Genomic DNA, 16,559 nt, shown 5'->3' with positions numbered 1-16,559 from the left:
ATCAATTAGATAGCTCTGGTGCATTTAAAAGGATGCCCTAATCCTGGCTTGTCTTTTTGCTCCTGGACCCAAGAAGAGATGTAACCCTGACTACTCCCCTGAAATGGATTTGAAAGTGGCTTTGATATTCGCGACATTCTAGTTTGGATCTTTAAGCCCAGTTAATTCTGTTCTCTGTTCACACTTCAGTTTTATTGTCTCCACACCCCCCACCTGCATTATGTTCTTCCTGGTGATACACTGGACAATTTGTTTCCTTGCTTCTTTAGGTACGGTCTTGTGTCCTGGCCAGCTCTGCGTACTGACATCTGTTTAGCAGCATGTAGCAGAGAGCTTTGCTCAAAGTGGGGACACTCGAGCACTTACTATGTGCCAGGCACGGGACACGGCACTTAACTGTCATGAGTTGTTCCACTCTGTGAGGTAGATTCGTTACTATCATCTCTATTTTACAGATAAGCAAACTGAGACAGAGATTCAGTATCTTGTCCAAAGTCTCTACTGCTAGCAAGTGTTAGAACTGCGAATCGAACCCAGGCAGTCTGGCTTTGGAGTTCATGTTCATAAACAGGACACGTTGTGGCCTCTCCATAAATCGCTGATCACAGATTGATTGAATCAAAGGTAACAGTACCAATAGTACGTTCCCACAATAATGAAGTTGCTTTCCCAAGAGGTGAAGGGCAGAATTGGAGCCATGTTTTATGAAGGTCACAATTGGCATTCCTTCGTTTCTCCACTTCATTGAGTAGAAAAAGTCCACATTTCCCTTAGAGGGGTGCTTCTCAAACAGGGTGCATTTTGCACCCATCCCCCCAGTGCAGGGGGTGCATTTGGCAACCTCGGGAGATATTTTGATTGTCATGACTAGAGCAGGGTAGAGGGGAGTTTTGCTACTGACATCTAGTGGGGTAGAAGCTGGAGATGCCACTAAATATCCTTTGAATCTCAGGGGAACCCCTCCATCCCCGCAAACAACACGTTATCCTGTCCCAAATATCAATTAGTGCAGAAGTTAAGAAACCTTGTTCTAGAAAGATCCCAAGTGTAACTACTTAGGAGGTCTCTGATGTGGCTCACTTTGGACTACACATTCAGGAAAAGGAAAAAAATTATTATTTTTCAGTCATTCAGGCTCACTTCTCCAGTAGGATAGAGCATAGTTTAGAAAACCTTCAAAGGTCTACCAGTCACTATGAACATTTAAAAAAAATTTTTTTTTAATGTTTATTTTTGAGAGAGAGAAAGAGAGACAGAGCACAAGAGGGGGAGGGGCAGACAGAGAGGGAAACAGAGAACCTGAAGCAGGCTCCAGGCTTTGAGTTGTCAGCACAGAGCCCGACGCGGGGCTCAAACCCATGGACTGTAAGATCATGACCTGAGCCGGAGTCAGAAGCTTAACCGACAGCCACATAGACACCCCTACTGTGACCATTTTTAAACGACATAAATTTAAATTTAGACTTTCACTCAATCAGTTGTTCAACCAAGCATGCATCCCACCCCTCAAAGCTACCAACACAGTAACACGTAATCTTCATAAAGTAAGAAAGTGAGATGAGGTGATTAAGAACAGACATAAGCTACCAGCGAGCATGTGGGCTTCCTCCCGTACACAGAAGCTCCCTGTCCTCTTCTAATTGGCCCAGGGCAGGGAACTCTGCTTCTCTAAATCTGGGAATTCTTAGAAATCACGATGGGATTTCACATGGCTTTTCTTTCTCCATATACAGGTGCCTAGGCGGGGCAAGAATTTGCTCCCCGCTGGATTCTTCACTCATTTGTTGAATTTAGCCACAGTAGTGTGGAATGGTATAAAAATATGAGTTTACCATGCCTTGAAAAATATTACATTAGGAAGAATCTGTTATACATTTGGAAAGAGAGCGATTAGTCACTTTGCAATGAGCACTCTTGAATTCTGAGTGTTCTTTCGATAAAGATACTTTACATTATAGGATCCACACTATAAATAGAAAGTAGCAAAACATAAATGTCCTAGATTTTTACAGTTCTTAAGGGCTGTTTTATGTGCCGTGAATAGAAATAACGATGCTGTTTAATGAAGGAATTTTATAACCTAGGGAAGACAGAACCTCATGCACAGAGTCATCTGTCACACGCCCTCCCCTACCCTGGGCACTCCCTCATAGCCACATGGACCATTCTCTTCTTGGGGTCCCAGCTGAAGGGACGTCATCTGTGTAAAGCCACTTTAACACTTGACATCATTTTCTTTCTAGAAGCTCAGATAGAAGAATTGCTGTCTTGAAAGTCAAAGTGGCTGGAATCTGCTCCCCTGCCCCCAAGATCCATGGCGATCTCAGGAGGAGAGCCCTACCATCATCTATGTTCTATTATAGACGCTATTTTCCCCCCAGATCTTCTATATATAACTTGTCATCACTAGATGCCTTGTGGAAACATCTCTATAAGAAAAGAGAAGCCAAATTCTTTAGATCAAGGCACATGACTAAATATAAGAACCGACATGAAATTTATCTTTAACTCGTCATTTTCAAGTCAATAGAACTGTTATAAAATCATGTTTCTCACACCCCCCCTCCCCCCCAAAAAAAGCTACCGTTGGAGGTTTCCTAAGTACAGATGGTAAAGAAAGAATTTTTCTCTCTGATTTCAAACATCCTGCAGTTATCTGGGCCATTTCATATACGATGCTCTTCTGAACAGCACTTGAATTCAGCAGTGCCCAAAAGAAAGCAACACTACTGATTTCTTAGTCCCCCTCCTGTGTTTTTGTAGCTTCACATCTTAGATGTAGAATTTCGCTTCAGAGTTTCATATAAAAAGCACTCTCGAGATTTATTTGCTTTTTAATACTTTGCAATGGCAACAGAAATTGATTTGGCGCTTTACAGGACCCTGCATTCACGAAGGTGGACTTTTAAGGGTTGAACTCTTAAAAGTATACAGATTAAATGCATCCAAGATGACAGCACAGTACAGGGGGAAACAATGGGCTCTAATTTTGTGCTTCAGTAATTGTTTCTGGTGCTCTTGTTTTTAAACTTTCTCAAAATACTTTCACAAAATACGATTCATTTTTTGCAAATAAAATCTATCAAAAATGTTCTCTTCTTTCTTTCCCCATTGCTGCATAATTGCGCTAATATACTAGCTAGGGCAGTTATATTTTAAATGGCCTGTATATACTTAGCAGCATAATTATGCAAATGCTACCATGTTTATGACTGTAAATATCCTTTAGGAGCAGTTACTTAGCATCCGGTCCTGAAACAAATTTTGAAGAATTCTAGTTGAAATGCTCATAATGCACACCTCAATTTACCTCTCTGCTGGGTAAACGTGTAGCTCATAAATCCTCACCCATCAGGCAGAATATTGCACAGTGGTAAAAAAAAAAAAAAGTATGGACTCTTTAATAGATATGGACATTCTATGCCACTTACTGGCTTTATGACCTTGAGGAAGTACTTAACCTCTCTGAGCCTCAGTTTCTGCATCTATAAAATAGGGATGATAATAGTATGTAAGTGATACTACCCTTTTGGTGAGGAACAGGGAATAGTGGTTCTAATAAAGTGCTGAGTAACTGAATTCATACGTGACAACAGGTAAGATGCTTAACCTCTTTCAGACTCCATTTCCTCAACCAGATTTTTAGGATTATAAGTATTATGTTGGCTTCCTTCAACCAATTCAGGCTAGAGAAAGTCCCTCTATCAAAATTAGCTTTTCTATTATTATATGAACTTTGGAGGGTTTTAAAAATGGACTGGGCTGGAAAGTTATAAAAATACATACATTAAAAAAGAAATTTAGATACTCGGAGTGTCTCATTCCCTAGACAAATTTTGCTGATCTCAGTACCACTTCTGAATGAGTATTAAATCTAAACCAATCTATTTTTATGCAAATTCATGCGTTATCACCCTAGATGACAGACAGTGACACATTCTTTCCACTTCCGAAGGCCAGATGAGAAAGCAAAATTGCACTCTATAAGGAAAAACACAAATGGCCATTTTGAACACTTACAACTTGAACCACTCACTCCTCTTCGTGCACAGATCAATTCCCATGAGCTCCTGATCTCTTAGTCCAAATGGTTTCTGCCGATCACAATTTTGTTTCCACTTATTCAGATTTACGCCGATGATGACGTTAGACCCATGCCCCCCCCAGGCTGGCGTTGCCCGCAGCATGCGTCACCTCACTGTGTGTCTGCCCCCCGCCCTTTAGCATGGCTACTGGCCTGCTTCACTTGACCCCCCCACTGTTCAGAAACTCCTTGCAGACAAGGATGGCCTTTGATCCTACTCTGTGGCTTCTCCAACACCCGCAGGGCACGCTGCACAGGGCTGGTGCTCAGTCGACACCTGTTCCCTGGGTCTGACTCTCAAGAGGCGTCCTCAATAACTCCCAGGCGCACGCAGACCACCCGCGGCACCCTCACCATCTTACCTGGTCTCTCTATCTTTGGGTATTGTAGCAGTGCTGTAAGCAAACACTTGCTTCTCAACTAGAGGTGGGCCGAAGTCCACAATGCTGGATAATCCTGGAGCGGTCCGTGGTTTTTCAATATACACCAAGGTGCCGGGCTCCTTTTTGAAGGCCTGGCGGCTTGGAGAGGCCCGATCTGGCTGCAGGGTGTGAGGGGGCCCGTGGGCGTTATGGTGGGCATGCATGTCTACCATTCTCAGGTCACCGACTCGGTGGGGAGAGGCGGGAGGTGTTTTGGCGCCCAGAGTAGGCAAGTGGCTATCTGGGTATTTCCTTGATTTCTGTCTGTACAGTGACTGCTCCATATGCATTTCTGCTTGCAAGGAAGGGTTGCAGTATGCACTCGCCGAGCGAATTGCCGTGCGGTGATATGCAATGATGTGATCAGGGACATCCAGCGGGTGCCCACCGTGGGAAGAGGCTATGCTCATCCGTCCCTCGTGATAAAGGTAGGGATCAGTATAGAAGCCCTCGTTTCGGTACATGGCAATGTTCTTGCCACTCATGTCTTCGTCCGGCTTCACATCTCTTCTTTCCAAAATGGCGCTTGGGCTGGGTGAGATGGATCTGGAGACTGGCAGGCTGGAGAGTCTGTCTCTGGGGATGGTGGCGTTGCCAGGAACAACCATCGGGCGGGTGCCCCCGTAAGGAATTCTGGATGGGGAAGGAGGCATGGAATGGGGCACAGGAGTGGATGGTGGAGAACTTGGAATGGCATGGGGTGGATGAGCTGTGGATCCAGGCCGAGAGGCACCAGGGCCATCTCCTCTTGCATAAACAATTTCTCTCTGCATCTGAAAATAAAACAAGACGTTAGAAAATCTCCTTTGATATTCACGTCCGTAGAGATATCTCGGTGTGACAGTGCGGCTTTCCTGATGTAGCAGGCTGAATCACGGCCCCTCCTTCAGCAGGATGCCCGTACTCTAATCCCTGGAACCTGGAACCATGTTACCTTTCGTGGGAAAAGGGACTTTACGGATGTTCCTTTTTAAGGATATTGAGATGGGAAGAATATCCGGGATTATCCAGATGGGCCCAATGCTATCCTACTATATGTGCAAGAGGGAGGAGGGGGTCAGAGTCAGGGAAGGAGACGAGAGGACAGAAGCAGGGCCAGAGAGAGAGACTAAAAGATGCTCTGCTGATAACTATAAAGAGGGAGGAAGGGGCCAGGAGTCAAGAGTTGCAGGTGGCCTCTAGCAGCTGGAAAAGGCAAGGAAATGGATGCTCCCCTAGAGCCTCCAGAGGGAGTGAGGCACGGCCAGTACCTTCATATTGCCTGTAAAATCATTCTGCACTTCTGATCTCAACAACTGTAAGCGAATGCACTTTTGGTGTTCTAAGCCACTAAGTCTGTGGTAGTTAGTTACAGCAACCCCAAGAAACAAATACGCCCAATAAAGAGCCCAACATTGTGAGGGTTTGGGGGGAAAACACCGCAGTGGTTTGCTTTGGCAGGTCACAGCTTCTTAGAGACACTTAATAAATGCAAATCTAATGTATCAAAAGTGCTAAAATATTATTTTCTAAAATTTGTCCGGGGCACATTTTCTAGTATTGGCCCTGGAAAGTAGTTACTAAGCATCTCTCCCATCTCTCCAAGCAGAGACAATCTAGAGACATGGCCAGAGAGGGTAATGAGATGCACAGGGAAAACTTGGAAGTAAGTTTCATTATTTCACCAGCCCTCTACTTGAGCCTTGGAGAAACCAGCTCCAAGAGTTTGGGAGAAAATAATGATCTGAGAGGTAAGAATGTAATTGGAGGCAAAACTCATGGTGGTGGGGGGGTGGGGGGGGTAAGGCAGAGAAGAGGGAAAGGAATCGGAGGCATGGTGAAGAGTGAGAATCCTAAGAAAACCCTTCTGGGTCTGCCATGTGATAAAGAGCCTGATGGAGTTGACCGTCGTAAGCCAAGTACTTCTTGCCCAGGCAGCAGTGACTTCTGGGTGGTGTCATTACCATCCAGTCCAGGAGACTGAAGACTCCCACTCGGTCTTCCATCAGCTCTCCTTTGCACGAAACGAGGGGTAAAGAATCAATGACTTAAGAATCATAGACACAGAGAACAGACCGGTGGTTGCCAGAGGCAGGATGTTGGGGTTGGGTGAAATGGGTAAAGGGAGTCAAAAGGTATAAACATGCAGTTGTAGAATAAATGTCATGGGGATATAATGTATAGCATGGTGACTATAATTAGTAATACTGTATTGTATATTTGAAAGTAAGTAGGGGAGTAGATTTTAAAGGTTCTTCTCACAAGAAAAGAAAACTGTAAATATGTATGGTGATGGATACTAACTGGACTTATTGTTGGTCATCATTTGCAATATACACAAATATCAACTCATTATGTTGTACATCTGAAACTAATATAATGCTACCTTGTCAATTATACGTCAATAAAAAAAGAATCAAGGTAAGGGGGCAAGGGGAAACTGATTTGCAATTACGCTACTGTGTGTAGCAAGGGGCAGAATAAAAAATACAAATTAATTCAAAATATGAATATTTGATACACTTTGTTTTGGTCAAAGCCAAAGAAGGTAATAACTAACTCACCGAGATTCTCCAAACGGCTATAGGGAAGGGATGGACAGACAGCTTTGGCACCTACCAAGCTCACTCTTCAAGTTCTATTTGTACCATCACAGGAGCCCGTATTCCTATCTAGACTTTTGGCAGATGTGACAGACAGGGGGAACATGAAGGGTTGGGAGGTGGGTGAGGTAGGGGCATGAGGAAGAGAGGAGGTGGGCTCAAATGGACCGGAACCAAGGTGGGCAGTCAAGAGACCCACAGTGTGAGTGATGGGGAGGGATAGAAAAAGCAAAAACAAAAAACAGAGGCAACAGGAGAAGGCTGAATGAGGATGAAACAGAGACCAATGTTCTGAAAACATACTGTTTCCTTATCTTACAAATGCATTCATTTAGTAAGCAATATTTACCAAGCACTTGCTAAGAATAAGGCATTGTTCTAAATAAGCCCCCAAGTTCCTGCCCTTGAGAAGGTACGTTCCTCTGTATATTTCTTAGATGAACACATAGAGGAAGAGGCCTTGGGAACCCCACTGCTTCCTTATCTTGTCTCTGGAAGAATCCACCAGTGCAGAATCCCTGGTCCGGAAGTTTTATAAATGATGCTGGGTTTTCTAACAGAAATGACCAATAAAACAAATGCAGGCAAGACGCAAATATGTAGCAACCAAAAGGAACCTTCCGAGGGTGTGTTACCTGTGCATCACTGATTTGGTTCCTCAATCCCCTGGTGGGGGCCCCAGAGTATGCAGGCTTCTCACGTGCAGCTACAATTTTATCTCCACTAGCCCCACGTGCACTCCCACAACAGGCTAGTCTGTTCCCCCCTCTAAACCAAATCTGGGATGTCCTCAGGCTGTCCTCACCCCTGGGACTCTCTCCCCATTTCCTGGCCCTTGTGGATCCAAACCAAGACTGAGGGTCAAGGTCTGGCTCCAGGTGCATCTACTCCACGTGGCCCAGGCCTGACGCCCTAGCCCACATGGTCCTCCCTCTGCTCACTCGACACCCTCATAACTCAGGGGCTCAGGGCCTTAGACCAGGAGGGCATCCCCAAGGTCAGTGTGTGATGACATACAAGACTGTCCTCCCACAATGGCTGAGTAACCATACGTCAGAAGTTCTGCAACAGATCTACACAGATCCTTCATAAATATCTCTACCACCCCATCTTTCACAAGGCAAGGCTCAGCGAAAAGAAAAGTGGTTAAGTAAAGCAGGGCTTCATAGATCATAAAAGACAAGAGGCACTGGCTTAGGCAGCAGCACATATCTGGCCAAACTCCCCATGCAATTAGACCACACAACACAAGATTTAATCCAAACAAAGGTAAAGATAAATTCATACAGATTCAAACATGCCACTATGTGTAAGACATAACACAGCGAGTGTGCAGGGCAAATCAAGTGCAACAAAAGACAGGTAACTATTGTCATTACTGATACCATTTCTTAAAAAAGGTTCCAAATGTCTGTTGTTTATCCCTCTGGATAAACAATAATCCAAACTATTAGTCGTCTTTATCTGGCCTCAGATTACATCAGAGTTTGGGGGATCCAAATTGACCCCAATTAACACACAGTGAACGCCCCCCTTTCCTGGCAAGAGAGTAAGAAGACACATTAATAGTTCAAGTAGTACAGAACTGTCTAGAAGGATAAGGAATATTAATGAAAGGAAAATATAAAATTAATTTTAATTAATGAAAAGTTGAGTAAATTTCTTTTAAAACAACAGAGATACCAGGGCGCCTGGGTGGCTCAGTCGGGTAAGCAGCCAACTTTGGCTCAGGTCATGATCTCGCTGCTCATGAGTTTGAGCCCCATGTTGGGCTCTGCGTTGACAGCTCAGAGCCTGGAGCCTACTTGGGATTCTGTGTCTCCCTCTCTCTCTGCTCTTGCCCCACCTGCACTCTGTCTTTGTCTCTGTCACTCTCTCAAAAATAAACATCAAAAAATTTTTTAAAAACAACAACACAGACACCTGCATAGATATTAAAAAAAAAACAAACAAACAAGTTTGCTGATGTGAGAAGAAATGGTTGGGAGGTACATTATATAACGAACTTTTAAAATAAAACACACACAAATCTCTAATACTAGACTTTCTTGGTGCCACGTACAGATGAATTCAGAAAGAGAAGTAACAACAGTAATTCTGATATGCTGTGCACTCATATGCAAATGTGGGTGATAGTCAAAATATTTACCATCTGGTAGCTAATGTCAAATGGGTGCCAACCAACCGGAATGGGACTCTGGCCAACCAGGATGGGTCCTATCTGTACGCAATCAGCATCATGTACCCAGTGGTAATGCTGCCTATCAGCCTTGTCTTGTCCATCTCAAACTAATGTTGCCATCATCCCTCGGGGTCACTGAAAGAATCACTGTCCACCTGAGTCCTCCACAGTGGCGGTGAATACAAGGACTCAGCTATGACAGAACAGGTGACCTAAGATTGAATGCCTCCATCAATCCTGGTGACTTGGAGGTTGGAAGTCTTTGGTAGAATTCCTATCTTGCTTTGCCAAGCTCTGACTGACTTCACAAGACCCCTGATAAAAGAACCCATGGTGATGTCCTCCTCAGCAATTCCCCTCAGCCCAGGAAGAGAAGGACACGATGGTTCCATCAGACTGTGGGAAAATGTTTTAAGCCTACAACTAGGATGAACCTTTAAAATTTTAAAACTGAGGTTCATCCACGAAAGGATATGGATCAACCAAAGGCACTCTCTCTGAAAATGAGGCAGAAGCGACGGGGAGATGAAAAGAGAATCTTTTTCAAGTCTTCGCCATGATCACCCAAGGAGACCACTTGCTGTTCCAGTAAAAAGTGGACTTTGTAGCCTCCAGGAGTTATTCACTCTCTGATTGACAATCGGGATGATGGTTAAGATTCTATAATACATAATCTTAAGAAGTCCCAGTGTTACAGCTTAGTGCTCTTTCCGTGGAGAGATCTCCTAGCATCAGGCACCTGCACGGTTTTGTTCTGTTTTCTTAACACAAATGGCATTAAATGCATACTGAGTTCTTCCTGCACTAGGCCTGGAAGTCAGACCTCTTAGGAGAAAATTATGTCAAACTTCAAAAGTAAAATAAATTAGCGGCACACACACACACATCACACACTACTGTGACTCACCTTCTATCTGTATATCAGTATACAGTGTATCAGATATCAGTATATCTGACTCGCTTTTTCTCCCGCCAGTCTCTGATGCCACTAATCCTATCCTGTTATGTTTCTCAAAATATCTGGAAACCTTGTGTCACGGGCACTTCTGTCCCAGAAGCCCTCAACACTTAATGTCTTTATGTAGGCTTTGAAGAATTTCATTTTACAGCAAGAAAAAGCTAACCTAAGCCTAGGAATAAGGGGTCTTTTCACACCTTACCAGAACACAACTCGGATCTCGGATCTCCATTTGCCTATACCTCGGCCCAGACAAAGAAAATATTCGATTACCTTCACTAGAATCACTGGCAATGTATGAACCAGACAATTCTCCTTACTCTACGCCTTACTTTGTTGAGCATCACTTCTCCCTCTTGCCATTACTGCCCAAACCCCTGCTTTCTCTTGTTTGAGTGCTTCCTGTTCTTATAAACAGTGGGGCTTCCTCCGGAGCTCAGCACCGTGGCTCTGACCGAGAGGCCACTGCCCCTGCCCACAGCACAGACCTCAGTACGCTGTTTGGGCCACACTTCCTAGAGACCAGAAAGAATCTGGGGGCAGTTTCAAATTGATTATCTGAAATTTGAGTTAGGAATCCTAACATATATCTATATTTCATTTCCCCGAAACACAGTAAGTTAAAGCAAACATTGCTCACTTAGAAGTTGCCTGAATGTAAGATAAGAAGGGGCAAAAAACTTACAATTGTTTCTGGAAAAAAAAAATCTAGCATGCAAAATGTTTATTTCAAATCATTTTGGGAAGCTGTCTCATGTAATCACGTCTCTTTGTGGAGTATTTAAAATATATATATTCTTTGCGGAAAGGGAGTATTCTGTACAGTTTATTGTATTTCAAACCCCACCCTTCCAAGTCTAGAATTTGTAAACACACCAGTCAGTCAGACCACACAATGAAGTAACCGGACAAAACTGAAAAGGATTGTTATAAGACTCTTTCATCCTCAAAGAATTAAAGCCACTTACTTTTTCTTAAGGAAATCACCTGTACAACTAACGCCGTGAAAACAGCACATTGGCTCAGCTCCCAATTATGCGCTTTCTTTGTTTGCTGGTTTCATCTAAATCCTCAGTTCCACATTTGGATGTTTTAGACAGCTTTGTCTTCAGGGAAGAAATCGCAAAGGCCACAGATCCTAAAACGTTCCCAGGTTGAGTGTTTACAACCGGTAAAAAAAAACCATTCTGTTTCCCCCAGTCTTCCGAGTGAGGCTGTCACAGGCATGGATGAAAAGTAGTCCTCCCCATGATAAGCCAATTTCTCCTCCCCTTGGAAATTAGTCACTGAGTAACCTCAGCTCACATCCAACCACAGGCTACCTCACGGGTGACTCAGGCCTGTAACAATTGCTTACACGGAAAACACACACCAACGAACAGACTCCGAGAGGCCTAGGTAAATGGGTTAACAGTGAAAGGAACGTGACAAACTAGACCGGACGGAGAGGCAAACAGGATCCCTGAAACAGACAACCAGCCACCACAAGACCATCGGAAACCCCGGGACGCTAATTACCGTATTGGACCAACTCTCCGAGTGTGATCCGCTGAGAAAAATCTAGATAGGCCAGCAGCACCCAACACTCATTCTGCTGCCACACTTTTGAAGTCGGTGGCCTGGCAAGTGAAGGGAACGCGAGCCTCTCCCCTCCTGGTTTTGAACAGCAGAAAGAAAACAGAGGGGTGATTAAGGAGGCTGTCTATTAATTAACCAGCCTGGTTTTACCAAGATGCACTTTGGGTAGCAGCCATGAATCACTCCTACCCAGCGCCGGGCAAGTAACTGCGATCATTCTGGGAAACATACCTGAGAGGAGAGGGAGGGAAAACTAGGGCTACGCCACGAGGGGATTCCAGAAAGGGAGCCAGAATCCTTCTGCCCCAACCTCAACAAGGCTGAGGAGCGGAGACCAGGGCAGTCTCCAGAGGCACCCCAACCTCCCCCCTCCCCCCGCCCCATCGGCAACCGCTGTCAATGCAGCTGATCTCTTGCGGGGCGACAGGCACAAGAAGGTGTGTGTTCCCAACAAGAAGTGGCTTGTGCAGCGCTGAACAGAGGACAGGTATCAACGCCTCACTCACAAAAGGTGAGGGAGAAAAAGCACTTCCTTAGCTGGCGGGCAGGCTCGGTTTAATCACCACCATGCTCTCTGAGCCCTTAGGGACGGAGGGGAAAGGAAAGCTATCCAAGTGGGAATCCAGCGACAAGTAACTCGAAATGCTGGGCTGGAAACCCACTGGCCTCACGCCACACCCCGCGACCAGGCTCTGGGAAGCCTGTGCATTTTTCAAACATTTTAAGGCTTTTCGAGGCTGTTCTTGCTGACCCAAAGAATTCCATGACGTCTCTCAGGTTCAAATCCAGTCAGTGCTTCAGGCTTTCTAAAGAAAACTGTTTACTGCCATCAGAATGCTTTGTGGCTATTAAGGGAGGGGGACCACGGAGCACGGGGCACTGTCACCCTCCTAAGATGCCTCGTTAGACACAATATTTGGATGAAGTGGTTGTAACAGATACCACCTAAGAGGTCGGAAAAGAGTAGAAGGAATGAGAAAACGCTTGTTTCGATGTTTAATCTCATCAGCAGGAGTTTGTGATTTCTCACCAGAGTATGGGAAGCACGCGCGCTATCAGCCCCTGGAACATTTGGCACACATTTGGCAGGTTTTGCTTCTGCAGTCAAACACACGCTTTCCAGGAAGGGAGATGTAGGGGTTGGTCTCCCTTGACTGATTAAGCCATGATTCCACCCCTACCATATCCCCCGAAGACCCCGCTTTCCGGCATCAGATGTCCTAACGGCCTTTGTACTGATTTACCTGCTGTTTACACAAGCAGGACGGCTTGTAAGAACGGATGAATGAATGTGCAGTGTCTGGGCCACGCTGTCCCCCCTGGAAAACAGACGCACTCAGCGCTCACTGCTGTTTCGCTACGTGCCTCACGCCATACTCCACACGGGCGTCCACGCCGGCTACGGCGGAGACAGGTGGCTTCTGTTGACCCAGCTGCCTTGCAAGTCGGGGTGGGGGGTGCAAGGTGAGAGAAGGTCTGGTTTACGTCTCCCATCTCTTCCTTCCCGTCACGTTCAGAGCAATTTCCTTTCACTTTTCTGAAACGTTTCAGGGCACGGTCTGGAGAGTCCGCGCATGGCCTCGTCATGAGGAGAGCTGTAATTCACCATCAGGAGTTTGAAAGCTGCGGTGAATCAGGATGAGTTAAATATCCTCCAGTACGAAGCACACAGCTCACCCTCGAGAGAGGACCCTAAGGTCCTCGAGTGCCCGGTGAAGAACCAGGCGGGCTAATTTCCTAAAGCAATATCCTGGTGCTGTGCAGGGTTTGACTTCACCTGTCCGGCTCGTGCTCTCCAGAGAACAGCTCATTCAGGAGAACTCACCCCAAAATGTGGCTCATTCTGGGTGCGGCCAACCACCGCGTCCCCGCACTCTGGCGTCCTTTCTTCGCCGGACCCTCCTCTGCGTGACCCACCTTGGGAGGCTGCAGCCTTTGTGAATTTGTTCTTCCCAGTGGTGTATTGAATGTTCCACTATCGATGCCCCTTTTTCCTTTCATTAACTGGCACGATAAGCAAAGTGGAAGCAATTTATTTCTTTGGAGTTAGTATTAAAAAAGAACATGCTAGTAAATATTCAGCATTACCTCAACAGGAAATAATTTTTATGCTCTGGTAAGGCTAACAGTCTTGTGGAAATTTATTTCTATTTCCTCTCTCTCATTCATTTCTTTATTGGCTTTTAAAAAATTACATATGATAAAAGGAAATCTAAAATGTGCTTATGAGCATGAAGACGGCGTGGTGAAGGGAAGTAATTACGATGTTGGGAAATTTCAAGTCCGTCTTGCTTACACTGTTAAAATTGGAAAGGCGGTCATTTGTGAGGTCTTCGCGAAACTATTAATGTTTCATTTGATCATAAATGGAATGTCTCCCAGACACGAGACAGACAGACTGTTGCCAAAATTATTCAATTCTCAGCAAAGAGATGGTCCAGTCAGTGGTTAGCTGACGGCTATATTTAAGAGGAGCGTTATTTCCACAAATATTTTGACATGGGAAGCACTGGTGAGCCCTCCAGTACCGGGACCCAGCTGACGTAACACTGCCCAACGGTGATTAAAGATCCCAGTCTGGAACAGAATAAAGGGATGTTAAATAAATCACTTAGCTTCCAAGCCACAGTCAGTAACTGTGTGGAGCTGCAGGACAGATAAAAGAAAAATGTGCTTCTCTCACTGATACTTAATCTTCTGGGATACTCCTGTATCATCCAGGCCAAGGACAACCTCCTTTTGCACCTAAAATAGTTACAGTTTATAAAACAGTATCTTCTTTCTACCGCTTGTAACAGATAGTGCAAATAAGTCCTCGTTTTTCATCCCCATCTCCCTGCACACTCACGCATTTCCCGTAAGGACGCTATTTGTTTATGCATCTCCCTTTGGGGCTTCTAGATTTGTTCTAGTGGTAAGTCATTTCTGTCACCCAAATAGAACTTCTCAGTGCCTTCGACTTTATTTTTCCTTTCCTGACTGTTCCCTGAACTCCTATTTGGCTTGTCAACACGCACTCCGCAACATATAATACATTGCTTTGTTTATTGACAATGTTTCTCATTCTATGAAGGGTTTTCGATGGTTACGGACACACCTATCCACATACACAGGACGGTCACCCAGCCGTCTGCAGCTTACAATTGTGATTCTATTTCACAGACCTCTGAACTCGGGGAACCACACACAGATCTGATACTCCTATCCCCATGTGATTGGTTAGGAAAAGGAAGCGTCAGGAGTTTCAAACCTCGCCCAACTTCGCGTGGTGACAAAGTCGTGAGGCGGCAAGAATGCCTGTCTTCAGGTTCGCCACCGTGTCCCTGCTTCCTTCACAGTTTAAATGGGAAACCACGTGTCCTCTAAGACACTGTGTGCTGCTCTGAGAGGAACCGTGCCCCCAAGGCCTTCCCCGCAGGGACTACTGAATGTTTATCTGCTTGAGCTCTGAACTTCAGCAGGCAGCGTGGTGAACTCGGCTTGAGCAGTACCTTGTCTGCTTCACTCTCTGATCCAGATTTTCACAGCAAAGGAAAAAAATAATAGACATCTCAGGGGACTTTGGATCCAATTATCCAGACACTGTCTTGATTACTACTAGGTTTTATCTACTTGCCTCAAAATTAGTTACATGTATGGTAGTGTATGTCTGTATACATTACACTTGCATGCACGTACTTCTCTGTACGTGTAATCTGTATCACTGATTATCACCATACAGATATCACTGCATCACTAGTCATATATGTGCAAACGTGTATATACGCACACATAGACTTTGATCGATCACAGATGCCACATGACTTATGGGATAAAATGTCTAGGCTTCCTTTGATTAGCATTCCTCACCTCTCTGACTCCAATCCCAATGCCGAGTGACATTCCTGGGTCCGCATCTCTCAGAGGTGTATGAGTCACTGAAAGAGCTATTATAATTCTGTCACTGTATCCTATGCCCCTCTAACGTTTCATCAGGGAAACCGACCAAGTTGACTATACGATGAGTGAAAAAAGTTGATATAACACTATAACGCTTTAGGATGTTCACAACAATGTTAAGAATATTTTTAGTACAGTTTTTTAAATAAGTCATCATTTTTTTAAGTTACTTTATTTTGAGAGAGAGTGCACGAGCACGAGCAGGGGAGGGACAGAGAGAGATAGAGAGAGGGAGAGGGAGAGGGAGAGAGAATCCCAAGCAGGCTCCTCGTTGCCAGCCCAGAGCCTGATGTGGGGCTCGAACTCATGCCTGTGAGACCATGACCTGGGCCGAAATCACGAGTCAGACACTCAACCGACTGAACCACCCAGGTACCCCTCGATGTAAGAATTTTTGAAAAAAAAAAAAATCTCGGTTTGATGATATGACACATCTTCACCGTATCTCAACAAACTGATGACATTCTGTATAGAATTTTATGCTCACAGACACAGCTTAAGGATAGATATTTCTCAGTGGAAAAAATGGTGTGTAAACAAATCGATGGCTGATAGATGCCAAGCTGGAAAACAATGGTCTTTTGTTCTTGGTCGGTCGCTGTCCTGTCACATCCCAGGACCCCTGTGGCAGTGTCCAAGAGTGTTCCCTGGTATGTGTAACTCCTTCAGGTCCACCCCTGTCCCTCTTTCCTCATGACTTTTCTGGAATCGCCCCTGTGGACCCGGGTTACAAGTGAGGCCCTTCTAATGGCATCACCCCACTGCCTGTATGCTGCTCTGTTTTCATATCAATCAAAGCAAAGCATGTGCTGGT

The 16,559-nt window shown here is 45.0% G+C and overlaps 1 protein-coding gene across 1 annotated transcript in view; it reads right to left on the bottom strand.

The window, feature by feature from the left end:
* Positions 1-16,559, bottom strand: part of KIAA1217 (sickle tail protein homolog) — a 302,577-nt gene that overhangs the window by 58,405 nt on the left and 227,613 nt on the right. Inside the window, 1 exon segment of the mRNA XM_023256446.2 lies at positions 4,447-5,279. Coding sequence (XP_023112214.2) covers positions 4,447-5,279 — 833 coding nt within the window.

This window comes from Felis catus, chromosome B4, assembly GCF_018350175.1.
Source record: "Felis catus isolate Fca126 chromosome B4, F.catus_Fca126_mat1.0, whole genome shotgun sequence".
NCBI classification, from domain to species: domain Eukaryota; kingdom Metazoa; phylum Chordata; class Mammalia; order Carnivora; family Felidae; genus Felis; species Felis catus.
Note: the sequence above shows the minus strand (reverse complement) of the source record. Positions and strands in the feature narration are given on the sequence as shown.